At 53.2% G+C, this 25,435-nt stretch overlaps 1 protein-coding gene across 6 annotated transcripts in view; it reads right to left on the bottom strand.

Moving 5' to 3' along the window:
* The window catches only part of MTHFS (methenyltetrahydrofolate synthetase), a 122,821-nt gene that overhangs the window by 89,253 nt on the left and 8,133 nt on the right, over positions 1–25,435 (bottom strand). For 5 of the 6 annotated variants that reach the window (XR_006963347.1, XR_006963348.1, XM_047086513.1 and 2 more), the window contains exons 1-2: positions 25,206–25,327; positions 18,293–18,554 (exon numbers count right to left, since the gene is read on the bottom strand). Coding sequence is in view for 4 of the 6 variants with exons in the window: in XM_047086513.1 (XP_046942469.1) it covers positions 18,293–18,554; positions 25,206–25,325 (382 nt within the window). In the remaining 2 variants the exon portion in view is untranslated. Of the gene's footprint in view, positions 1–18,292; positions 18,555–25,205; positions 25,328–25,435 lie in introns of those variants that run through there. The other variant, XM_047086515.1, reaches the window with a different exon arrangement.

The raw sequence follows: 25,435 nt of genomic DNA, 5'->3' as shown, positions 1-25,435 counted from the left end.
GGAAAACGGAAGTCCCGTCTGCCACTTAGAAACCACGTGTGTGCCAGACCCTGTGCTACGGCACTTCACGGGCACGACCTCACTGAATGTCCCCAGCGGTCCCGAGAGGGAGACACTATCATCCCCTTTCTCCAACGGGAAAACCAAGGCTCGACAAGACCACGTGGCCCGCCCGGAGGCATAGAGCTGGGAGCACAAGAGCTGGGACTGAACTCTGACTTCAGGCTCGTTGCTTCCTGCCTGGGCAGTGAGCCTCCTACCTGCCTGCCTTAGGGTTGGGGGGACCAGTCAGGTGGACGCAACACTGCATCGGTCGGGTGAGGGCCGCAGCGAGGGGCAGGCGGCACACGGAACCGGACACACGAAAGACAGCAGTGGAGACGGGTGGCCCCCAGAGTGGTGCCGCCCGGGAAGCCTTGACCGCCTCCAGGCCCGGAGGTCAAGGGATGGGAGTGGGAGGGACAGGACTGTAGGCCCCAAAGAGCTGCAGTTGGAGGGGCCACCTGACCGGAGCGCGGCTCTCGGCAGTCGATGCACTGTGGCCAGGGGCAGGAGGGAGGACACGCCCCACTCACTCTCCGCCACCCTGGTCCCCGCGGTGCCGTCCCCTGGCTGCAGAACCGGAGACCAGGACAAGGACTTGTCGTCCACACAGGTGGACCTCCCCAGGCACCAAGCAAGTGGGCATGACAGACAGCGGGTGGGTCCCGAGGTGCCGAGCAAAGGGACCCAGCAAAGGTTTGCCTACAGCTGTGACTGGCAGTTCCCTCCAGATTTGCGAGTTGGGTTTATTTCCTTATATTTATACAAGGAAATAGACATACAATTTTCCTTTAGAATACGTAAACATATTTTCCTTTAGAGATATATAATTTTCCTTTAGAAAAAGAAATATCTTGGGGCGCCTGGGTGGCGCAGTCGGTTAAGCGTCTGACTTCAGCCAGGTCACCATCTCGCGGTCCGTGAGTTCGAGCCCCGCGTCAGGCTCTGGGCTGATGGCTCGGAGCCTGGAGCCTGTTTCCGATTCTGTGTCTCCCTCTCTCTCTGCCCCTCCCCCGTTCATGCTCTGTCTCTCTCTGTCCCAAAAATAAATAAACGTTGAAAAAAAAATATATCTTTATGAATACTCAGAAAAATTTTGAGTCTTCTTTCAAAGATGTACTTTAGACACGTTAGTTATTTTCTTAGGTATACTTTTTATTATATCGTAAAGCTATCTAGTATGGTATGTAGGGAATAACTCCCAAACTTATTAAATTATTAAAAGTCAGTAGGAAGTGACTATTTGATCACAAATGTAAAAAATTACATTTTTAAAATCATCATCACCATCCCCATGAACAACCACAAATGTCTCCTATATGAGAGCCAGCCCGCAAGGTGCTAAGGCCAAAACACGCAGAAGCGACGCCCGGCCACCTGGCTATGGGGTGGGTGAAGCACGGCCGGGGGGTCAGATCTGGCCACTGCTGTTTTGTAAATAAAGTTTTATGGGACACAGTCACACTGTGCGTTCACGTTACAGCAGCAGCATTGAATCGTTGCAACAGATATCGTGGGGCACACACAGCCCCCAAATGTTAACTATCTGGCCCTTTACGGGAAAAGTTTGCTACATCCAGCTTTGTGACATCTCCCAGTTTAAAAAGGAAAAAGATAAACAAATAAAACTATCCTTCAGCTTATCCTATCTTGGTAGATATCGACCAAAGTAAATGTTGTTGGAAAAAAGAATTAAACTGCTTTATTGTCGATACGCAACGATGCTTGGCAGAAAATAGGACCAGCGGCAACAGCTTTATCCAAGTGTCATTTTCTAAGTGTGACATTTACTCTGGCTCTGATCTTGGGATACTCACACTGCTGTTGACAACCAGTCGGACCTTAAAACGTCCTAGAAAACTGAAAAGATGTTACAGAACTTCATGTGGTTTTCTGCTAACTTTAGGCAACCTCTGGTCGCCCGATTTTCCTCCTCCATCTGTAAAGTGAGCGGATAGAGCTCTTCAGTTTCTCAGATCTGTTTACAACCAAAGCTCAGTGATTCTGAGGATTCTGAGGACAATTCTTTGTATATGTGTCTGGTACAATCAATAAATAAATGAAGCCAGTCACAGAAAAACAAACACTGCATGATTCCATTTACACGAAGTCTCTAAAGTAGTCAAATCCAGGGGCGCCCGGGTGGCTCGGTCGGTTGAGCGTCCAGCTCTCGATTTTGGCCCAGCTCACGATCCCAGGGTGATGGGATCGAGCCCCCACGACAGGCTCTGTGCTGCCTGCGCGGAGCCTGCCTGGGAATCTCTGTCCCTCTCCCTGCCTCTCCCGTACTTGTGCTTCCTCTCAAAGTAAATGAACATTTTCTAAAAACTAAAGTCACATTTGGAGACAGAAAGCAGATGGCGGCCATGGTTGCCAGGGCTGGGGCAGCGGGCAGGGTGAGCTGTTTAAGGGGCGCCCTTTCGGTTTTGCCAGAGGAAAAGTTTCGGGTGTCCGTCTTACAACACTACGTGTACCTCACATGACTGAGCCGGGCACCTGAAGACGGCTGAGTGTGTGCGTTTTTACCACAACGGGAAAACCGAGTAAGAACGTGGGTGCCGGGCCGCGTCGGGGGACCGTGGCAGGCGGCCCAGGGTCGTGAGAGGCCGGGCTCGGGAACAGCAAAGAATGAGTGCTTCAGATACGGAAATGTCTGGGTGTTCCTGGAGCCATTTCTATTGTCCTCACTTTTTAGGGGCTGAGCGCTCAAAGTCGTCATTCTAAATAATTACAGCTCTGCATGACCCCGGAGCCGTAAGAGCTCGTTAGCAAGATGGAAACTTCTCCCTGGCTTCCGCCGTTTGTTTTACCAAGACGTCAGGCAAGCACTTCAGGGTCCCGCAAACTTTGCGGTGCAGCGCATTTAACTAAGATAAAGTTGCAGGGACACCATATTTCTTCCGCTGGCCGTCTTCCTGCGCCCGCGGAGGGCCTGCCTCCTGGCTGACACCAGCCTGCGCCACGCGGAGCAAGCCTGACAGAAAGTAACCCGTGACTGCCAAATAACAGTGTTTACAGTTTTCTGGTGTTTACGGAACGTCCTTTCCTGGTGGCTTCCGAGTGCGTTTCTCACTCCAGATGCCCCTGTCATCTGCTCTGATATGTCTTCTTCTGGCGCGGGAGAAACGCTCCCGAAGCCCCGAATGTTCCCCCAAACCTGCCAGGGCAGCGTGGCAGGAAGGACAGCAAGGATTCCAAAGACGGCAGCTCTCGAGATCCGGTGCAACCAAGTGAATCGGTGACACTTGGGAACAGCTCGCCGTGAGGACAGCCTGTCTGCGGGGCCCAGAGGACCCAGGACAGCACCCTGGACAGCTACAGGTCCGCCCAATAAATCGTGTGAACACAAGTAACTGTACTAGCGTGACCTAGTGACAAGGCAGGAAGGAAAGTGGGGAACGAAGGATGCTGGGGTCCACAGAGGAGGGGGCGCACCCGGGGAAACCTCACCGAGGGGGTGGCCTGCGGTACCGGCCGGGGGAGGGAGAGGAGGAAGCTGAGGGTCAGGGTGGAGAGGCAGGAGCGAGAACAAGCAGAGGCACAGAGCTGGAAGAGCACGAGCGTGTGCGGGGCCGGGGACTGGCTCCCCGCAAAAGGGCCCACCCGGGAAACAGGAGCAAGGTGGCCGGAAGGAGGCACACAGAGCACGCTAGAGGGGCCTCCGGCGCCAGGGCAAGAACTCCTCCGAAGTTCCAAGGGGGAAGTGAAGGAAAGAGCAGGGCTCCACGCGCGCAGGCTGTGGGACAAGGAGATGGGGCCACGCGTGAGGAAGTCACAGAACAAGTGGACGGCATCTTCGGGATCGCAGGGAAAAAACGGAAACAGGCCTTTTTCTGCCATTTTAAAAAGCTCTCCGGAGAATATTCCTCGGTAAGCGATTTCACTGCTCGTAAGGTTTGTCACAAAACCGCTGGCTCTTCCCGCACTCCGCCAACACGGCTGAGCGCTGCTGAGAGCGCCAGGCCTCCGGGCTGCCCCCCAGGCTCCGGACACCAGGGGCGGGTCCCCACTCACCCGAACACGCTGAACAGCACCCTTCCGCTCCACCAAAACACAGCTTCGGTATGTTGGGGCGACACCTTCTTCTCCTCCGTGACTTTGGGGACTGACGCTCACCGTCATGTCAGTCTCACCCCACGGGACCGTGTGACCTTGGACGGGTCACCCCCCACCCAGGCCAGCTCCCAGACGGAAGGGCTGACTTGGATGATCTCCAATATCCCTTCCGGCTCGACAATCCCCAGTGTTGCGGGAATAAGGATGTGTAAATGCGGGATCCCGCAGCTAAAACCGCCACGTCGGACCAACACTGACACCTGCTGGAGATCAGGGAAACCACTCGGCACATCTCAACCTCTAGAATCTGGGAGCCTTTAAAAATGCGTGATGGGCATTGAGGAGGGCACCTGCTGGGATGAGCGCTGGGTGTCGTATGTAAGTGATGAATCAGGAGAATCTACCCCCAAAACCAAGACTACATCGTATACACTGTATGTTCGCTAACTTCACAATAAATTAAAAAAAAAAAAAAGTCTTGGACACCTCACCTTGAAAACATGTTATCAATGATGCAAGTATCTTACGAAATTAAGTTTTCTAAGATTTGATTTTCTAGAACTTAAGAAAATGTTGACAAAAATAACTTAAAAAAATGTTTAGCGTTTATTTATATTTGAGAGAAAGAGACAGAGACAGAGACAGAATCCGAAGCAGGTTCCAGGCTCTGAGCTGTCAGCATAGAGCCCAATGCAGGGGCTTGAACCCACGAATCAGGAGATCATGAGCTGAGCTGCAGTCGGACACTCAACCAACTGAGCCACCCAGGAGCCCCAACAAAAATAACTTTAAAATTACTTCAGAGACTTCCAGTTCCATCTGGAAATCTGAGCCACGTTCCTATGCTTTCCTATATAATAAAAATAACCAGCTTGAAAACATAATGGAAAGATCCTATTCACAATAACAACAAATACCAATTGATTAGGAATACACTCAACAAGCAATGTGCAGAAACAATGTGACTCAAATCAAAAACATCTACAAAGGAATACGGAATAAAAGCCTTGAACAACTGAGGAGGTGGCCATATTCCTGAAGACGGCTGAATGTTGTAAATAAATTTATTTCCCACAGGGGCGCCTGGGGAGCTCAGTCGGTTGAGCGTCTGACTTCGGCTCAGGTCATGATCTCGCAATTTGTGGGTTCGAGCCCCACGTCGGGCTCTGTGCTGACAGCTCGGAGCCCGGAGCCTACTTCGGACTCTGTGTCTCCCTCTCTCTGCCTGTCCCCTGCTCATGCTCTGTCTCTCTCAAATGTAAATAATAAACATCCAAAAAAAATTTTTTTCAATATACAGCTTGTTACATAATTTGACATTTTCCATAGCGAACGCACGTTAACCACTGTAATTCTTTAAAGGAGGAAAAAGGAAATTAAAACAAAACTGAGGAACTCCTCTTTCGATAACTTCTTCAAAATGAAACCAGAAACACGGACAGGTCAACACTAAGTTACTTCCAAGGCTGAGAATTCAAGCAGCATAAATGCATTTCTCCCGAGACCATTAACCAACTTTTCCGACGTATGAGTGGGGTTTCGGTTTCCTGCGCCGGCACGCTCATCTTGAGAAACTCACCGTATCTCCCCCGACACAACCTCACGGCGAACTACGACTCACGCTTACAGACGGCTCTGCTCCGCCTTCCGGAACGCATGTAAGAGCACCCTCCACCCTGGGCCCCCAGGGCGTTGTGGGCACACCGCCGTGGCAGGCGCTGTCGCCGCGCCTGGGGCCACCATGCTACATGCGAGGGTCATCACCGCCATCGACGAGCACCTGCGAAGTGCTGGGCAGTGGAAAAGCCCTACACAAACCCTCTTCAGCCTTCTCGGCGTTTCAGTGAGCCGGGCGGCATGATCCATCCTCAGGTGAGGGGCCGAGACTCAGAGAGGGGGCGAGGGCTGTGCGTACCCACTAGCCAGTCTGCGACAGAACCAGTCCCCAGAGGCCAACGCTCCCGTCACGACCTCCCCGTTCCCTCCTCCACGCGGCTCCATCATCAACAAACCGCGTCTCTTCCTTGCCAGGACACCACCCGTTGTACACAACAGGCGCTCATGAGTGCGTGTGCATTCATTATCGTATCCATCCATCCATCCATCCATCCAGGGAAAGGAAAAAACGCTCTTCGTGATGGTGGGGGGGTGTGCGAGGTGGCCTGGCCTTTTTTGAAACCAGTGTGGAAACTCCACTGCTAGCAACTGACCCCACGGAGGTATTCGTGTGAGCTGAAATATACTGCCGTTGTAGTATTTTTAAAGATGGGGTGGGCGCCTGGGCGGCTCAGTCGGTTGAGCGTCTAGCTCTCGATTGAGGCTCAGGTCGTGATCCCAGGGTCATGGGATCAAGCCCCACGTCAGGGTCTGCACGGAGTGTGGAGCCTGCTTGAGATTCATTCCCTCCCTCCCCCACCACCCTCTCTCCCTCTCTCTCTCTCTCCCCCTCTCCACTCCTCTCTCTCTCTCCCCCCTCTCCCTCTCTCTCTCCCCCCTCTCCCCCTCCCTCTCTCTCCCCCTCTCCCTCTCTCTCTCCCCCCTCTCCCCCTCCCTCTCTCTCCCCCTCTCCCTCTCTCTCTCCCCCCTCTCCCCCTCCCTCTCTCTCCCCCTCTCCCTCTCTCTCCCCCCTCTCCCCCTCCCTCTCTCTCCCCCTCTCCCTCTCTCTCCCCCCTCTCCCCCTCCCTCTCTCTCCCCCTCTCCCTCTCTCTCTCCCCCCTCTCCCCCTCCCTCTCTCTCCCCCTCTCCCTCTCTCTCCCCCTCTCCCACTCTCTCTCCCCCCTCTCCCCCTCCCTCTCTCTCCCCCCTCCCTCTCTCTCTCCCCCCTCTCCCCCTCCCTCTCTCTCCCCCTCTCCCTCTCTCTCCCCCCTCTCTCCCTTCCTCTCTCTCCTCCTCCCTCTCTCTCTCTCTCCCCCTCTCCCCCTCCCTCTCTCTCCCCCTCTCCCTCTCTCTCCCCCTCTCCACCCCTCCCTCTCTCTCCCCCCTCTCCCTCTCTCCCCCCTCTCCCTCTCCCCTCTCCCCCTCCCTCTCTCTCCCCCTCTCCTTCTCTCTCTCCCCCCTCTCCCCCTCCCTCTCTCTCCCCCTCCCTCTCTCTCCCCCTCCCTCTCTTTTCCCCTCTGCCTCTCTCTCCCCCCTCTCTCCCTTCCTCTCTCTCCTCCTCCCTCTCTCCCTCTCTCTCTCTCCCCCCTCTCCCTCTCTCCCCCCTCTCTCTCCCCCCCTCCCCCTCCCTCTCTCTCCCCCTCTCCCTCTCTCTCCCCCCTCTCCACCCCCTCTCTCTCTCTCCCCTCTCCCTCTCTCTCCCCCCCCTCTCTCCCCCCTCTCCCTCTCTCTCTCCCCCCTCCCTCTCTCTCCCCCTCTCCCTCTCTCTCTCCCCCCTCTCCCCCTCCCTCTCTCTCCCCCTCTCCCTCTCTCTTCCCCCTCTCTCCCTTCCTCTCTCTCCTCCTCCCTCTCTCTCTCCCTCTCTCTCTCTCTGCCCTCCCCCCACCCCCTACTCACACTCTCTCTCACTAAAATTAAAAATTAAAAAATTTGAAAAAATGCAAGCAATCTAAATGTCCGTTAACAGAGCATTGGTTAAACAAATTAGAGACATCGGGGCGCCTGGGTGGCGCAGTCAGTTAAGCGTCCGACTTCAGCCAGGTCACGATCTCGCGGTCCGTGAGTTCGAGCCCCGCGTCAGGCTCTGGGCTGACAGCTCGGAGCCTGGAGCCTGTTTCCGATTCTGTGTCTCCCTCTCTCTCTGCCCCTCCCCCGTTCATGCTCTGTCTCTCTCTGTCCCAAAAATAAATAAACGTTGAAAAAAAAAAAATTTAAAAAAAAAAAATTAGAGACATCAATGCTACACGACCATCTGAAACACTAAGGCAGATCACCCTGTGCAGCTATGAAAATAATTCTAAGGTTCATTAACAAGTGAAAAAGCAAAACATAACACAGAATGTAGAGTGTGATCCCATCTGCATAAGATGTTTAAAAACGAGCACACGCAGACGGAGAAGGGTAGCGGCCATGTTCACGGCACTCACATCTGGGGAACGGGTCAGTTGGACGTAACTTTTCATCGTGTCCCTGACTAAGCCACTGGAGTGGTTTACCCTGCGCGCGTAGTTACTTCATGAACGACAGAGGAACTTGGCTCCCAGTTTGGGTTGTCCTCGTGTGTTCGTGAGCACCAGCAGCGTGGGAGCACTGGCGGCAGGGACACACGGGACGGTTAATGGACTGGCCTTGCCTCCCCCGTGGCTGTTCTTTTGTCCAAAGGCCACGTCCTCTCTGTGACGACTGGGCTGCTTGTGCGTGGACATGCCCCCTTCCCACCGGCAAAAACCAAACACGTAAAATCATCGCTTCCTTCAGGATCTTTCCCTCTCCTTGTTAAACCCACAGAGGGTCCCTGAGAGAGGCGTGCCCTGCCCGGGGACAGCTGGTTAAGTCTGCGTTTCCTTACGGTTTTATCACGAACGGAACCGAGGACACAAAGTTCGCGATTACCCCTGAAAGGGGCGGCCGCCACGGCTGGAGGGCGAGGGGCTGGGCAGCCCTCGCTCGTCCATCGTAGGAGCCCTGACAAAAGCCCACCTTCCCCAAAGACACAGTCCGTTGCCGTCACACCCCGCCTTTCTTGTAGCCAAAGCAGAGGCGCAAGGAACTCTGCGGTCCCTGACGTCTGGCACGTTGTCAACACCCACCTCCACGTACTCAGAGATTCTGCTGTCTCCCTTAGCTAACCGTTTCCAAATGTATGTTTACGACCTCTCTCTACTTTTACACCCTATGCTGATCTAAGAAATCATTTCAAAAACACGTGACCCAAAAAAACCCACCTCATCTAGAGAGGGAAGCGCACGTCAGTCTGGCCCGTGTAGATCAGACACATCGTCCACCGGCCAGCCTCTGTTCACAGCCGCGAGCTCGCCCCACAGCCACACTCCAGACAGTCCTATCTCCCGACCTCCCGATCTGGGCCTCCCACGAGCTACCTAGCAGAGGCCCCAGGACCACCTCCAACGGGGCTCAGCACCTACTCCCCAACTCCTCCCTCCTGCACTCCCTGACTGGGTGAGTAGCACCCACCCTGGTGGCAAAGCCGGGCTGGGCCTCAGTGGCCCTGAGTGGGCAGTCACCGAGGCCTACAGACCACACGCTGTGTGTGTCAGAGCTCATGTGTCCTCTCCATTCTTCAAGTGACGGTCACTTCTCCTTCCTGTCCTGTCACATTCCCAGGGGATGCCCCACCCCCAGTCTCCTTGGTCCTGTCCTCCTCACGGCTGGCAGAACAATCTTCCCAAAACACAGACTGTCCGTGTCGCGCCCCCCACCCCCGGCTAAAGTATCTCAGAACTCCCCAGCACCTACAGAATACAGTTCACCTCCGTGTGCAGGATGTGCACGCTTCTTCAGGAAACGGGCCTGCGGCGTCCGACACGGAGTCGGCCACGGCCCCGACTCACACTTGGGCTGAGTACGGCAGGGGCTTCTTGTCCGTCTGAACATCCGCTGTCCTCTGGCGTCCGTCCCACCCTTCCCCTTGGTGGAGCCAGGACCGCCTTCACCAGCCCAGGAGCCCCACCGCCTGACCCCTGCATAGCCTCTAACGTTCACACGCCACGGCACCTGATGGAAAATGTTGGCCGATCCCTGGTCTAGAATCACGAGCGGGAAAACCAGGGTGACCCAACAATTCAATCCCCATTCTAGAATCCACTGACACGTACAGAGACAATATCAATAAAAGAAGAAGAAGAAGAAGAAGAAGAAGAAGAAGAAGCAGCATTCTGAAAATACCACACTGAAAAAAAATTAAAGGAATTCTCCATCTGGTGAAGAAATTGATAAAAACATAGAAATCAATAATAAGGAAGGCACAGCTTAAAAGCAGAAGCAGGGAATGACGAACCCGTGCAACTTCAGAGTTGAGTTTAAATGACTGTCCTTTACTAATGCAGTAAGTAAATAATCAAATGTGAAAAACACGATGCCTTAACGAATAGACACACATCTTTGAATTATGACTATTACTGATTTTAAAATCCCAGGTTACGTTGATAAAAACCAGGAAGAATAAGCACGTTCACTTCCTTATCTTTTACAGGAAGTAAAGTCGATACAGGTGACGTGGACGACGCCAGTGAGAATTTAAGGCTCAAGAATGATTTCATGGTGACAGACGGGAACGCGCAACCAACGGGACCAGAGGCAGAAGGACGCAGAGGAAAGGAAATGGCAAAAACAACCCGTTTTCCCCAAACAGAATACAAGATGGCAGAGGTTCCACCTGTGGGGAGTCTGTCACCTGGGCTCGTCCTTTAGTGACAGAAAGTGTTGGGTGGCTCCTTGGACCCCTGTGCCGGGACACAGCGGGTGGCGGGCTAGCCCAGCTGGGCAAGAACGACGGGCCGAGGCCCCCGAGGAAGCTGCCGTCTTACTGGGCTGGGTGTTCACCAGGAGGCAATGAGCGGCGTGTGGGATGACAGTATGTTCTGTCCTGCAGGAGACAGACCGTCGGTTCCGGAACAGCCCCAAGAAGCCCGTCCCCAGCGCACTGGGTGCCCCGGATGAAGGCCCCCGCCGTTCTTCCCCGCGTGTGTACTTGATAAGGTGCCTGAAGGAAAAGCTTCTCAGCCCCAAGACCGGCGTACTTTCAGACACAGCAACTTGATGCAAGCTCTTCCCCGGGAGGCGGGAGTCCTCCCGGGATCACTCACTCCGTGAGCAATGGTGCCCACCCCGGCAGATGCCAGGAGAAGAGGGGACGGCCGGGTCAAGGTGCGCTCTGGGCGAATGGGGCACCCAGAAGGAAAGGGCACCTGGACGGCGCCGCTGGAGTGGGAAAACAGAGCAGGTGACGTGGCCCTGCGTCATTACCTGCCCACGTGCCCTGGAGGCAGCCCACGCGACCTCCCCACCCGAGAACCAGCAAGATAGCGCGAGGGACCGCAGGGCCAACCGTCCGTGCGGACGTCACCCCCAGCCCCACAGGGGCACACGTGACATGCAGGAACTCATCCAAAATCACAGTTGCTTTATTTTTAGTCGTGATAATTTACACGAACGGAGGCCCAGACCCAAGGCAGCCCACTCAGGGCTCCCAACCTGGGTACGGAAGCAACAGCAGACGAGGCAGGGGATAACATTCCACTGGACCTTCACTCCACAGCCTCCCCGAAGCAGTGCTGGGACGAGATCCACTCCAACGCGATTCCGGCCCAGGACCCGCATTAACCCCTTTACTCACAAGCACCAAATAACAATGTCAACAGCATCTTATAAAACAACTATTTCTGACGTACTTCTTTAAGTGCCCCTAGGTACATGCTTCTAATCATTTTTAAAATCCAGCCTTTCTTTACTGGATATAAAATACTGGCTCATTCCCGTGAACTTACATAAGCATTCTCTGGCTTTATAACAACAGCGCTGGCCCCCATCGCACGAACCTGTACTCGGAGTCCACTGACCAGCAGCTCGCGACTCAGGAGAAGGTCTGCTCTTCCCGAATCAAGTGCCGGTGTGTGTTCTTTCCACCAAGCAACTCACTGACCCCAGACAGACGTCCTTCGATGCCAATCGGTTCCGACTCTATCTACCTGGAGACAGCGTCAGACGCCACAGTAAAGGATCCAGGCCCCTACGACTGTCCCTGCTTCAGATGCCACTGCAAGTCCCAGCTGTCACCTGCACCTCTCACACATGGGCTCTACATCGGAGGTTCCACGGCCTCTTCTTGGGTTTGGTTAATTTCCTAGAGCAGCCTCACAGAATTCAGAGAAACATTTTACCTACTAGGTTACTGGCTTACGGACCTCATCAAGATAAAAAGCTTCTGCACAGGGAAGGAAACAATCAACAAAACTAAAGGCAACCAACGAAATGGGAGAAGATATTTGCAAATGACATATCGGGTAAGTTAGTATCCAAAATCTATAAAGAACTTAACAAACTCAACACCCAAAAAACAAGTAATCCAGTGAGGAAATGGGCAGAAGACACGAATAGACACTTCTCCAAAGAAGACATCCAGACCGCCGACAGGACACATGAAAAGATGCTCAACATCACTCATCACCGGGGAAATTCAAATCAAAACCACAAGGAGATACTACCTCACACCTGTCAGAATGGCTAAAATGAACAATTCAGGAAACAGGGTGTTGGCGAGGATGCAGAGAAAGGGGAACCCCTCTTGCACCGTTGGTGGGAATGCACACTGGTGCAGCTGCTCTGGAAAACAGTGTGGAGGTAGAAGGGAGGTCCAGGGGAAGGGAAGCAAAACTAAGACAAAAACAGAGAGGGAGGCAAACCACAAGAGACTCTTAAAGGCAGAGAGCAAACTGAGGGCTGCTGGAGGGGTGTGGGGTGGGGGGCTGGGCTGGATGGGGGATGGGCACAAGACTTCCCTGCCCTCTCCAGGTGCACCCCTCTCCCAAACCTCCCTCTCCGTTCACCAACCCAGAAGCTCTCTGAACCCGTCCTCTTGGGTTCTTATGGGAGCTTCAAGACATAGGTGCGATTAAATCACTGGCCACTGGCCTCCCTGGCCTGAAAGTACCAGCCCTCCAGAGATGCGATTGGTTCCCCCAGTGACCAGCCCCCATCCCTGGGTGCATTGGAACATGATGTCATTAACATACACTGGGGCGGGGCTGAATACTGATGAATACTGAGACACCTTTATCACTCTTACCACTTAGGACACTCCACGGGTTTTAGGAGCTCTGTGCCAGAAACCAGGGCCAAAGAGCAAGTATACGGATTTTCTTATTATCAATCACAATTTCACAAAGTCCATCAGCAATTAAAAAAAATGTACCCCAAGGAGAATTAACAAAACAGGGAGCGTGTGTTAGAAGCCAGGTGAGTGGGAATTAGAGAAGGGGACTGCGGTATTGGTGGGGGGGGGCAGCCGGGGAAGGTGTGGAAAGGTAGCTGAGCTCCGGAAATCGTAACTTGCCACGTCTGGGGACCCCCCTCGCGAGGGGCTGCACGAGGCACTTCCTGCACATCGTCACATCCCCCCCTCCCGCAACTGTCGCATGAAAAAAACATGTGCTTTGAGAGGCAGGTAACTTCCCAGACGGTCAAGCCTAGATTCCAACTCGGATCAGTCTGCCTCCAAAGGCAGGGAGGTTAAGCACTAGACTAAAAGACCACGGCCTTGAAGGAACAAACACGGAACACATTCCAGCCCGGAAACACAGCGGACGCGGGGTGTCACGGTGATGCGCGCGGCGTGCCTGCGGACGACGGGTCACCGGCAGCGAGATCAGCGGCACCGACTGACGCCATCTCGCGGAAGCGGCTCCGCGACATCCGTCTGTGGAGGAGAAGACTGGAGCTCAAAAGGACGCGAGCCATCTTTCCAGTCACAGTCAGCAAGCAGCCAGATTAGAACGCACACACCGGTTTATCGGACTCCAACCTACGGTCTGACTGCTGGGAAAGGCTGGCTTCCAGCAGACGCTCCGGCCAAAGCAGAGGAGTGGCAGAGAGAAGCCGGGGTCAAGGTGGGAGGGCAGGTAAGGCCCAGCGGGTGGCCTGAATATTCAAATTCTACCCGATGTCCCTTCCTCTGGCCAGAACTAGCTGGCAGGAACCGTGGTCTGCTCGGGAGCTCAGGCCCGTCCAGCATCCGGGGAAGAGGCGTGAACAGGGCGGGGTGACCTATCCCCAAAGGTATTTTAGGAAAATTAGTATGTCCAGGAACCAATTCGAAATTTATTCTAATGGAACTGAAGACTCAAAACGGTGGACAGAAGATTCCCCTAAACTAGAATCAGAAACAGGTGATGAAAAACTGCACAGGAAACTCTGGCGCTATCTGAACACCTGGGAGGGTGCAAAACAGACCAGGAGCATCCTACGTCCACACACCGGCTTCTCCCAGAAATGTGAAAAGCACAGCGGGAATGATCAGAAGGAACTTACGCAAATGCTCAAGCTCGGGGACAGTGGGCGAGCTGAGAGGGACAGAGAGCCCGGTGAGAGGCCAGTACGACCCTGCTGTGGTGAGGACAGCTGCCGGCTCCCCAGCGGTGGGGACAGGTCTGCCCCGTTCCCTGCTGTGCCCCCATCACACCCACACAGACCAGGCGCTCAATACATATTTTCTGAATAAAGTATTATCATCTGTCTGAATTTAGCCAGCTTGTCCTCAAGGACATCATGACTCAGTCAGACGTCTCGATGAAATTCAAACCCACTCTCCTTACCACATTCTTTCAGAGGCCGTGCAACCCTATTAAAGAAAGAAACAAGGTCGGTTTCACGGGCGTTACTTTCAGCAAAGCAGCCATAGCCCGCCCGGAAGCACAGAGCACGAACAACCCAGCTGGAAGCCGCAGGCCACACGCTCAAGACCGTGTCCCCGGCAGGGTCCCACGCCACTACCGTGGAGGGTTTGGGTTGGGATGGAAAGTCTTCTTTGTGATCGTTCCGTGAGGACTCGGCACCCACACACAGAGCCTCTGGAAAGATCAGAAATAAAACACGAAGGCCGACAGTGAGGACACGGCAGCATGCTGTCCTCTGCAGATTTCAGGAAGGACAGCAGTGCCTGTGACAGTGACCGTGGATGCTCCGGCCCCTGCTCCCCTTGCTCTCAAAGCGCACTACTCTTCCCCGTAGGGGGTCACCCACCCAACTGTCACGTCAGCTCAGTGGTTAGCACAGCACCCCCTACCGGGCAGCACGTCCTTCTCCCAGGTCGCGGGAAATGGCACCGGGAGGGCATGAGGGAGCTGGCCCAGTCCACGTCCCCCGGCCACGGTGACCGGTTTGGGAAAGGCCATCTGACCCAACCTGGGGTCAGCGAGCATAAGACCAGGATTTTACTGGCAAACTTGCTCCTTTCTTCCGTGAGTGCTAACAGCAAGTGTGCTGTGGAACCCAAAGCTGCCACGGGCCACCCACGGGCCACCGCGGGCCACCATGGGCCACCACGGGCCACCACGGCCACCACGGCCACCGCGGGCCACCACGGCCACCACGGCCCACCGCGGGCCACCACGGCCACCACGGCCACCGCGGGCCCACCATGTAGCAACTGGAACACACGGATGACAGCGGAGTCACACAGCAGAGCCAGAGTTGACCCTAATCACTCGGTCTAGTGTATCAAAAGCTCGCCCTTCTGTGGATTTCTCAGTCTCTGAGCCAATAAAATCCCCTTTTCCGTTAAGCCAGGTTGACTCAGATCACGTACTCTCCGTGGAAAGACTCCTGGCTAATCTAGTTGCCTGAGCAGCCCTCACTCTGAGGAGAAGTTCAGCAGAGAGGCGGCCCCTCTACTCTACTTAGCAATCTGCTATTTTGTTAGGTAGCAAACCCCAGGTGGACCTTTGCTCAGGTCACTCCTTTCTAAGCGGCGATGACTCGAGCAAACCCGAAAGATAAACTGGCTACAGGAGCTACGGCAGGATGGTGGTCTGAGCTCTAATCAGCTCGTCCCACACACTGTGAAGCGAGATTTGTACTTCCCCCAAAGCTGGCCCATTGTTAGCAGCTGATACCGGGGACACCCGCGTCCAGAGTGCGACGCGGGCAGATAACAAAAGGTGGAGGCTGCCTGCTCAAACACCTCTCCCGACAGCAGCGAAGAGACTCCCCTCCCAGGCGGCAGTTCCAAGAAACCAGACGTAATCCCCATCCCCTTGCAACCCAGACTGCAAGTACCTGCCAAGAACCCACAGGGGGGAGCAGCTGGTCCCACAACCACGGCGTGGAAACACCACGGAGGAGGAAAAAGTGAAGTGTCTTGGGTAGGCTTCCTTCTACTCAGAGCCAAGCCCTGAATGTCTACATTCCTAACATTCTGTACCTTTGCATTTGACGCTTGTATCTGACATACACTGCAGGCTGGGGTATTTTTCTACGTACATACACTTGCTGTCTCCCCAGTTAGAGTGTGAGCCCCCTGAAGTCCAGGACCTCGTCTCTGCAGACCTAACAGTGTCTCCCACAACGCAGATGCTCACGAAACATTTGCTAGAAATTACCAAAATGCTATATGCTTGGCTAGCAAGGAGTTGATAGTAAAACGAGTAATTCTGCCCACGAGCCAAATCATGCCAGCCACGTGCTAAAAACCATACATAATGAGTTAGCTCACTTACTTGGCCTGAGTTTATCTAACCAGGAAGTGCAACTAAATTAGGAGGAAAGATCACGCTTCGTCCTTACTTTCCAGCTGCTGTACTTACATAGAAATAGAACAAAAGCATAGAAGTTCAGGCTGATGCATTTTGGCTCGACCTAAAGAACGCACTGCAGAATGGACAGAGCAAAGACAGTGGGCTCGGCCTCTCCGGAATTTCAGCAGGGGCGTTACAGAGGTGATGTGAGCACTGGAGGAGCAGTTAACAGAGAGTCAGACAGAAGTGGGCTGTCCTGGGTCCCGCCCTCAAGCCTGCGAGTCTGGAGACGTGACTGCATTAAGTCTGAGCGACGTCAGGGCCTCATCTTATGTGCCTGGGCCGCCCCCAAGATACACCACACCCCTTCATCGTCTGTCTTAAAATGCTTGCAATCTTGGGGCGCCTGGGTGGCGCAGTCGTTAAGCGTCCGACTTCAGCCAGGTCACGATCTCGCGGTCCGTGAGTTCGAGCCCCGCGTCAGGCTCTGGGCTGATGGCTCGGAGCCTGGAGCCTGTTTCCGATTCTGTGTCTCCCTCTCTCTCTGCCCCTCCCCCGTTCATGCTCTGTCTCTCTCTGTCCCAAAAATAAATAAAAAAACGTTTGAAAAAAAAAAAATTAAAAAAAAAAAAAAATGCTTGCAATCTTTCCCCTCAAAAATACGAGAGTCTGATAATGTTGGCATTCATCTGCTCTACTGTGCAGGGCCAGCAGGGAGGTGGTCTGAGTGTACCCTTGGTGCCTAAATGTCTGGCAAAGGGCAGGACTGGACAATAGAGGGAGGTTAAGGAAGCAGAGTAGGTAACCCCTCGGAATACCAAGAGCCCTGGCTCAATCCCCTCCCGCCCCATCTTACTGATTTTGTAGGTTACGGGGTTACGTTGGAAGAGAACAGAAATTGAGAGGCAAGGGCATAATGCTGCTTTCGGTTTCCTTCCAACCACTGAAGTCTTAAAAATATACCTCGAAGAAAGGTTTGGGCCTCGGTGTTACAAACTAGGACTCTTAGCTCGTTTTGTCTTTAGCTCTTTGGCTGCTTCCTAATGATTAAATCTCTTGAGTGACTGCGGGAAGGGGAAGAGCATGTGTAAAGGTCCTGTGGTAGAGAAGGCAGAGTGGGGGCGGGAGGCAAGACACTCAGAGGGGCCGGAACGTGGCTTACGCAGGCGGGAGGAGAAAGAGGTGAAAATGACGGCAGCACAGGGCGCATCGGGAAGAGCCTCGTTGAGGGGCGTTCCCTTCCACGAAAGGGCGGGGCAGCAGAAGTCACCGAGAGACTTTACCCAGGGGACAGAAGCGGTCAGATCTGCGTTTCGGGAGTCTTGCTTCACTTACTGTGCAGAGAGTGGACCGACAGGGGAGGAGGGGATACACTGCGCGGCGAGAAAGAGCAGCGAGGAGGAGTCTGTCGCGACAAGCCAGTGGCCGGGACGTCCTGGCGGTGGGGCGCGGGGGGGGGGGGGGGGGGGGGGGGCGGGGTGCATGTTCGATACAGCAGGTACGATCGTGGGGACTCGGCGCCAGACCGCATGACAGGCGTGAGAGGGAAACAGCAAGCAAGGCTGACCTTGAGACCCCGCGCGGTCAGCTGGGCGGCTGACGGTAGCGCGGCCGGTGCCACGCCCAGAGAGACACATGGCGGAAGGGGTTGAGGGAACGTGACTGCGTCTGGAAGACGCTGTGTTTGAGAGGCCCACGTGACATCCAAGAGGCGATGTCCACAAGGCAGCTGCCTGGAGAGGAAAAAGCTTCTAGCGTTAATGGAAATGCGCCCGTTAATTCACAGCCCGTCACGGAAATCACGGGAAACGATCACCTTACTCGGGGACAATGTCTAATTCAACCCACAAGGGCAAGAGTCTGCGAAGAGGCAACCGCTCCTCTCATGGCTGGCACCTGACGGCTTAGAGGGCATCTCATCCTAAGCCAGCTAACAGGGGTGTCTTGGAATGTAAGCACCACAGGGCTCATCCCGGTAAGAAAATCGACCCCCAGTGACCCGCACGTGACCAGTGGGCCACAGTCCCACAGCACCCTCACGTGTCAGTCCCAATACCATTAACACTCGCCTGTGGACAAGGCTTCCTCCCGGACCTCATCCTCTCCAGGCTGAAGGATATTCCAGGACGTCCTGGGAAGTAACGAAATTTCGTCGGGGGACGTCAGTCTCAGCATGTCCATGTGGTTGTTCTGGAACCGGTACCGTGGGACGAAGCAGGTCTTCCCTTGCCGGAAAATGTCCCTGATGATCTCTTCTGTCTCGACTTCGTCTTGCATGCTCAGAAAGATGGAGATTCTTTTCGACTTCTGATACTGACTGTGAGCTATCACCTAAACGGGAAATGATGACAATTACCCTTTTTCTCCAAGATTACACTTGTAAAATCCAGCGGCTCCCCCGATACATTTTGCACGTGCCCCCTTCTCTCTGAGCTTGCACTTCTCCAGCTTCTTCAACTACCCAAACCCAAGGCCGCAAAAGAACGCAGAGAGGTGGAGGGGGGTCAGACGGTGCTGCGTCCTGAAGCCTAGCGCTTGGTTCTGAGACGGCAACCACCTCTCTGACGGCTCTGGCCTCTCTGGCCCGCCTCCTCTAGGACTGAAAACTCATTACCAAGTCGCCGTGGGCCCTGCTGTCTGTGCAGAGAATTCCAGGCTTGGCCTCCAGCCACATGCTGCGGCCACCTCCGGTCATCCCAAGCTCTGCCTGGGGTTAACTCTGAACCTCGGCTCCCACGACTGCCTGGACAGCCAGGCTTCTCCCCTCCAAAATTCTGCCCATTTAAGCCAACTCAAGCCCTCACTTCTCCTGACTTCTGCAGAGCACTTACGACACTTAGAAGTTCACGTACAACCTAACAGTTATGTAGGATCGGATTGGTTACTAATCGGTGGTACTCTAACCAGTCCGCAGGCTCCTGGGAGCAGAGAACACGCCCTGTAATTCTCTCAGCTCTGTCCACCTCCGTCCCATCGCCTACAACTCTTCTGCTCACATGGGTGTTAAAGTGGCACAGGGATGGGGGGCGGATCCTGGAGAGGTGAAGTCCTTCCAGAAACAAGTGCCAAGTTGTGCGAAGGCGGCCCCGAGTCAGAGAACGCCTTCCTGCTCCTTCCTGCTCAGTTTAATGGTGCATCGGGCAGAGAGGGCAGAGCTGTGCCAGCCACACAACAGTTACAATCTCAGAACTGCCCCAGACTCGGAAGTTGGCTCCTGGCTCCCCTTTTGCTCTTGTTCTCTTCCTTTTCTGTTCCTCCGAGCTCAGAAGAAAAAGATACTGCCCCCGAGGCTTATCAACATGACTGGCAGAAACAGACAGGTACAGAAAGTCGAGTTATTCCTAACAGAAAGGAGCACATAGAAATTCAGTAGATGGAGCACAGCAGAACGGTGTCAAGGAAGGAAGTTCACTCCATCTCCGAGGAGTCACAAAGCTGTCACGAGGCTAAAATAAGGCAAAACAAAACAAAACAAAAAATGTGAAACCCGGATCATGGGCAGACCTGAGGCTTCTGGGACGCAAGTCGTTTCTGAGAAAGTCAAGGTCCATCGTGTTCTCTTTATTTTTTTTTTTTAATGTTTATTTATTTTTGAGACAGAGAGAGGCAGAGCATGAATGGGGGAGGGCCACAGAGAGAGGGAGACACAGAATCCGAAGCAGGCGCCAGGCTCCGAGCTGTCAGCCCAGAGCCCGACGCGGGGCTCGAACTCACGGACCGCGAGATCGTGACCTGAGCTGAAGTCAGACGCTTAACCGACTGAGCCACCCAGGCACCCCTCGTGTTCTCTTTAAAGAGAATATAAAACATCACGAGCTGATTAAGCAGAAACAAACATCGGTTAAAATTCAGTGTGAGACTGTGCATACACATTTATCTTTCTTGCTTTTAAAAATCTCATTTATCGGACGGTAAAAAAGCACAAAAAGAGAAAGCCATTATAACACTGAGAACAAGAGAACGGAGACTGGGCTAATTTCTGTGAGACGGTGCAGATGGGCGCTATTTACACAAACAGAACAGACACAGCACTCAGAGGACGTGGCCGTAGGTCAGGCAGGACCCACTCCACCCAAAGTGACCACAAAAGGCAAAGGAGAGACCCAGGAGCTGTCATGCCCTCATTCATAAACACGCACCCACAATAAAGGTTCATCAAACATCCTAGGAAGCTAAAACACAAAAGAGAAGGACTAAGGAGGCGGAGATGATCCAGCAGGAAACTGAGATAATTCAGAGAATGGGGAATTTTTTAATTCTAATTAGTTATCTCAGACAAATTCAAGAAGATAGTTGCATCTATAAAATAACAACAGACAGCTATGGAAAGAAAGCAATCAGAGATTAAGAAATAACACTTGAAAATTAAAATTAAGGGGCGCCTGGGTGGCTTGGTCGGTTAAGCGTCCAACTTCGGCTCAGGTCATGATCTCACGGTCTGTGAGTTCGAGCCCCGCATCGGGCTCTGTGCTGACGGCTCAGAGCCTGGAGCCTGTTTCAGATTCTGTGTCTCCCTCTCTCTCTGCTCCTCCCCTGTTCATGCTCCGTCTCTCTGTGTCTCAAAAATAAATAAACATTAAAAAAAAAAAAAAAGAAAATTAAAATTAAGAACACCAAAATTTAAAAATTCAGGAGAGGGGCGCCTGGGTGGCTTAGTAGGTTAAGTGTCCAACTCCTGGTTTCAACTTAAGTCATGACCTCACGGTTCATGAGTTAGAGCCCCGCATCAGCACAGAGCCTGCTTGGGTTTCTCTCTCTCTCTCTCTCTCTCTGCCCCTCCCCAACTCTTCACTCACACTCTCTCTCTGAAAATAAATAAGTAAGCATTTTTTTAAAAAAAATCAGGAGAAAGACTTAAAGTGGGAGAAAAGGACAAAGAAATGAGGAAAGCAAAAGAAAAATCTAAGAAACACAGAAAGCTGACATATGACTTTTACTATTTGATTAACAGTAATTGTAGAAAAGCACAAAGAAAAAGAAATAATCTAAAATACAAAAGATAAAGATACCAGTCTTCAGAATGAATGGAGGTCATGGGTGCTGAGCAGAACAAGGAAAAATATTTTTAAACTTGAAATTCAAACCATCAATCAAATATGAGGGTAAAGACATTTTCTAATGTATAAAGTCTTTAAAAAGTTTACGCCCTTAGATATTTTCTAAAGCAAACAAAAAATTACTTGAGAATATACTCTAATAAGATAGGAAGGAAGGAAGGAAGGAAGGAAGGAAGGAAGGAAGGAAGGAAGGAAGGAAGGAATCCAACAAGAAAACAATGGGTTCAAGCAACAGCTCTAACTCAGAAGTAGGGTAAGAGAAACCCCAGGACAATGCCTATGCAATGGGCTAGACCAGAGGGAACAGGGGGCTATAGAGTGCTTTCAAGAAAATGGATTTCTTTTAACAGACAAAATGAAAAAGAATCTACTAACAAGATAAAGGCATATTCTTGTTTTGCCAAAAAGGAAAATTAAAGGCAATCAAAAACTCCTTGAGAAAAAGAGGTAAATTAGAAATGTATACTCCAAATAGGAACAGACTAAAGCATGTCATGATTTTGAGCAATTTTAGAGCATAACAAGAGAAAGGATTTGGTAATGACACTTGAAACATTCTCCACCTAGCCACACATATCTCATGACAGAATTATATATCCTTTTCGTACAACCATACAACTCGGTTCTACAGCGAACACCACATATGTAACCGAAATATCGTAAATACTATTTACTTAAAATCCAAATTTGGCAGTCAGCCACAGAAAATGCTCAGTAGACTCACTCTAATTATAAAACAGAATACAAATATTATGAAACTTGACAATTTAAGAAAAATGATACAGGAGTCAGAAATTAGCAGATACGGGGCTCCTGGGTGGCTCAGTCGGCTGAGCATCCAACTCTTGACTTCAGCTCAGGTCATGATCCCAGGGACATGGGATTGAGCCCCACATCATACTCTGCACCAAGTGTGGAGCCTGCTTGGGATTCTCTCTCCCTCTCCCCTCTGTCCCTCTCCCCCATTTGTGCTCTCTTGCTCTTTTTCTCGGAGAAGAGAAGAGAAGAGAAGAGAAGAGAAGAGAAGAGAAGAGAAGAGAAGAGACGAGAAGAGAAAGGAAGAGAAAGGAAGGAAGGAAGGAAGGAAGGAAGGAAGGAAGGAAGGAAGGAAGGAAGGAAGGAAGAAAGAGGCAGATGGACAAGACAAAGTGAGTACAGGGCACTAATTTCCTCATCTTATTTGGTTGGGAAGTCAAGCTATGGCGTAAGGTTGAAATTCTTTACCATACATTGCTTTTCCGATAAATTTCTAAATTATAAAAAAGGTGCTGTGTCATTAAGAATAAATATGCCTTGTAAAAGAAAATCATTGAGAGAAAGGCATCACTTAATACCTTTCTTGAACATGCACTATAGCAAACACAGTTCTAATCACAGCACATTGATGTTTTCGGCCATGATCCATTGGTTGGTCACAGAATCAATAGCAGGTTACTTACAATCAGCACTTTAATATACTCTATTTTGATTTAAATAAAATAGAGTATATTAAAGTTCACAGTATATAGTAACAATTGTGAAACACTGGGCTGTGAAACATTTCATATATGTGTATATTTGTAGGCGGTAAAATGTATTTATTACTGAGGGTCATGGTCTGCTTTTCAACTTTTCTTTCTTCTGAGGCCAGTTCTCAGTTGTCACCCTATGCTGTCACTGGCTCTACGTCTGTAGAGCTACTCTTCCCACCTGAAATTTATGAACTGTAATCTACACGCAGACAGAATGAACTTAACTTTATTTTCCCCATGCCACTCCAAATTCTGCACCAACTCCTAAGTGCCTCGTGCTTAGTGACGTTAAACCCCTATCTCTGAATTCTGAAACCACAGGCGACCGCCCTCCTTTTCCAGTGCTACCCTTTATCCGACCAGTTCCCAGGTCCTGCTGATTCTCACTGCACTGACTCCGGTCTCCCAAATGCTGCCAATGTGCTTTTCCTAAAGGATCTATCAAACACATGTGTTGGGGAGCCTGGCTGGCTCAGTTGGTGGAGCTCGGGGCTGTGAGTTCCAGACCCACCTTGGGTGTAGGGATTACTCAAAAATAAAATCTTTAGGGGAGCCTGGGTGGCGCAGTCGGTTAAGCGTCCGACTTCAGCCAGGTCACGATCTCGCGGTCCATGAGTTCCAGCCCCGCGTCGGGCTCTGGGCTGACGGCTCAGAGCCTGGAGCCTGTTTCCGATTCTGTGTCTCCCTCTCTCTCTGCCCCTCCCCCGTTCATGCTCTGTCTCTCTCTGTCCCAAAAATAAATAAATGTTGAAAAAAAAATTTTTTTTAAAAATTTTTTTTAAAAAATAAAATCTTTAGGGGCGCTTGGGTGGCTCGGTTGGGCGGCTGACCCTTGATTTCAGTTCAGGCCATGATCTTGTTGTGGTTGTGGGATCAAGCCCCGCGAGGAGCCTGCTTGAGATTCTTCCTCTCCTCAAAGAAATAAAATAAGGTCTTTCAAAAACAAACAAACATGTGAAGCACTGAATGTACCCTTTACACACCTGTTTAAACATTTACAATAGGCCTACAAGGATGACATCATCCCTTTAATGGGTAAGGAACCAGACCCTGGGAAAGACTAGGAGACTTGGCCACGGCCCCATACGGCTAAAATACAGTGGGGCCAGATTAAATCCAGATCTGTGGCGCTCCAAAGGCCGGGTCCAATTGTGCCCTTCCCGCTCTTGCCAAAATATTCCTGCACGTGCCATCTTCCCTTCCCCTGACAAAAGTCATCTTAGACTAACAAGTGCATCTCAAACATCTTCCTACAGCACAGCCCCTCCCCCGAGTTTCGACATCATCCATCTGGGAGCACTGCGAGTCTTTATTCACGAGTCTGTTGCCTCTTGCAGACTCTCCTTCAGAGCAACGACCAGATGGTTTTCATCCCTGCAACCCCGCACACTGGAAAGTGTGGACCACAGAGTGCGTTCCCATGCGCAAGCTAACCCGCTAAGATAGGGCACCTGCGAGCGAGGCTGGGCTCCTGTACCCGTCTGCGCGCACAGGGCACCCGCCAGCGCCTCTCGTAGGTAGCAGCTCGGACACCTCGGTGCGCCAGGACACCCCAGCCCCGCACACCTACGTGCAAGGAGATGGGGAGGGGGGGCTTGCTTTGCTCCACTAACCCAAGGGGACCTTGCACGTAAGGAACAGGTGGCTGACAGAGCGGGCAGGGCGATGAAGGAACTCTGGCGGCGCAGCTCGCTGCAGGCACCTCCAGGAGGGACCGCCTGCCGCTCGCAGGGAGCTCGGGCGCCCGTCAGAACCAGGGGGGGGAGGCGGGGGGCGGACCCGTCTGGACGCGCGGACCCGCCCCGCCTTCCCGACCCCGGGGCAGCGCGCGGGGACAGGGCGCCGGACGCCCGTCGGAAGCGGCCACGCGCTTCTCCGCCCGCGTCCCTGAAGCGGCTGGACTCCCGCTGCGCGTCCACGGCTCCCGGCCACTCGCGGGGACCCCCTTGCTCCGCGCCCACCGCTCGGCCCGACAGAACTACAGAACTTCCTGCTTCCACCCTGCTCTCACCTCGGCGGGCCGCCATCCACCTCCACCCCGGCCCTCCTCAGCCCGGGAGCCCCTCTTAGCGAGGGGCCCAGTCGGAGGGTCGTGCGCGCCCCCGGAGAAACGTGCGCGCGCCCGGGATCCTCCTCGTTGGGGGCGTGCGCGCGCCCGGGATAGTCCTGACGGCACGTGAGGGGGACGTGCGCGCGCCCGGGGGATGGCCCCAGCACCCGCGGAGGGGACGTGCATGCGCCTGGGGGGGGGGGGGGGGGGAAGGGTCCTTATGGCACCTGCGGGGGCGTATGCGCGCCCGTGCCGACGTGCGCGCGCCGGGGCCTGCGCCTGCGCAGAGCCGCCAGCCCAGAGGCGCAGGGCCGTCCCGTGAGTGGAGCGGCCCGCTGTGCTGGCGGTCCCCGCGGTCTCGCACCTTCTGGGCCAAGAGGCGGGACTGACGCAGCCGCTCCTCGGCGCTCATCGCCCGCAGACGCTGTTTCAGCTCGGCCCGCAGGCTCCGCTTGGCGCTGCTCACGGCCGTCGCCGCCGCCATCTCTCAGACCAGCCCCGCCCCTGTGCTCGTCCCCGCTTCCGGGTCGTCGGAGCCCCGCCCCCAGCCCGCCTCCAGCCTCCCGCCCGGAACGGGGCTCTGCGCGGCCAAGG

This window comes from Lynx rufus, unplaced genomic scaffold (genome assembly GCF_022079265.1).
Source record: "Lynx rufus isolate CCGP_SWC_20201006 ecotype Redwood Valley unplaced genomic scaffold, mLynRuf1.p SCAF_21, whole genome shotgun sequence".
In the NCBI taxonomy this organism is placed as follows: Eukaryota; Metazoa; Chordata; class Mammalia; order Carnivora; family Felidae; genus Lynx; species Lynx rufus.
Note: the sequence above shows the minus strand (reverse complement) of the source record. Positions and strands in the feature narration are given on the sequence as shown.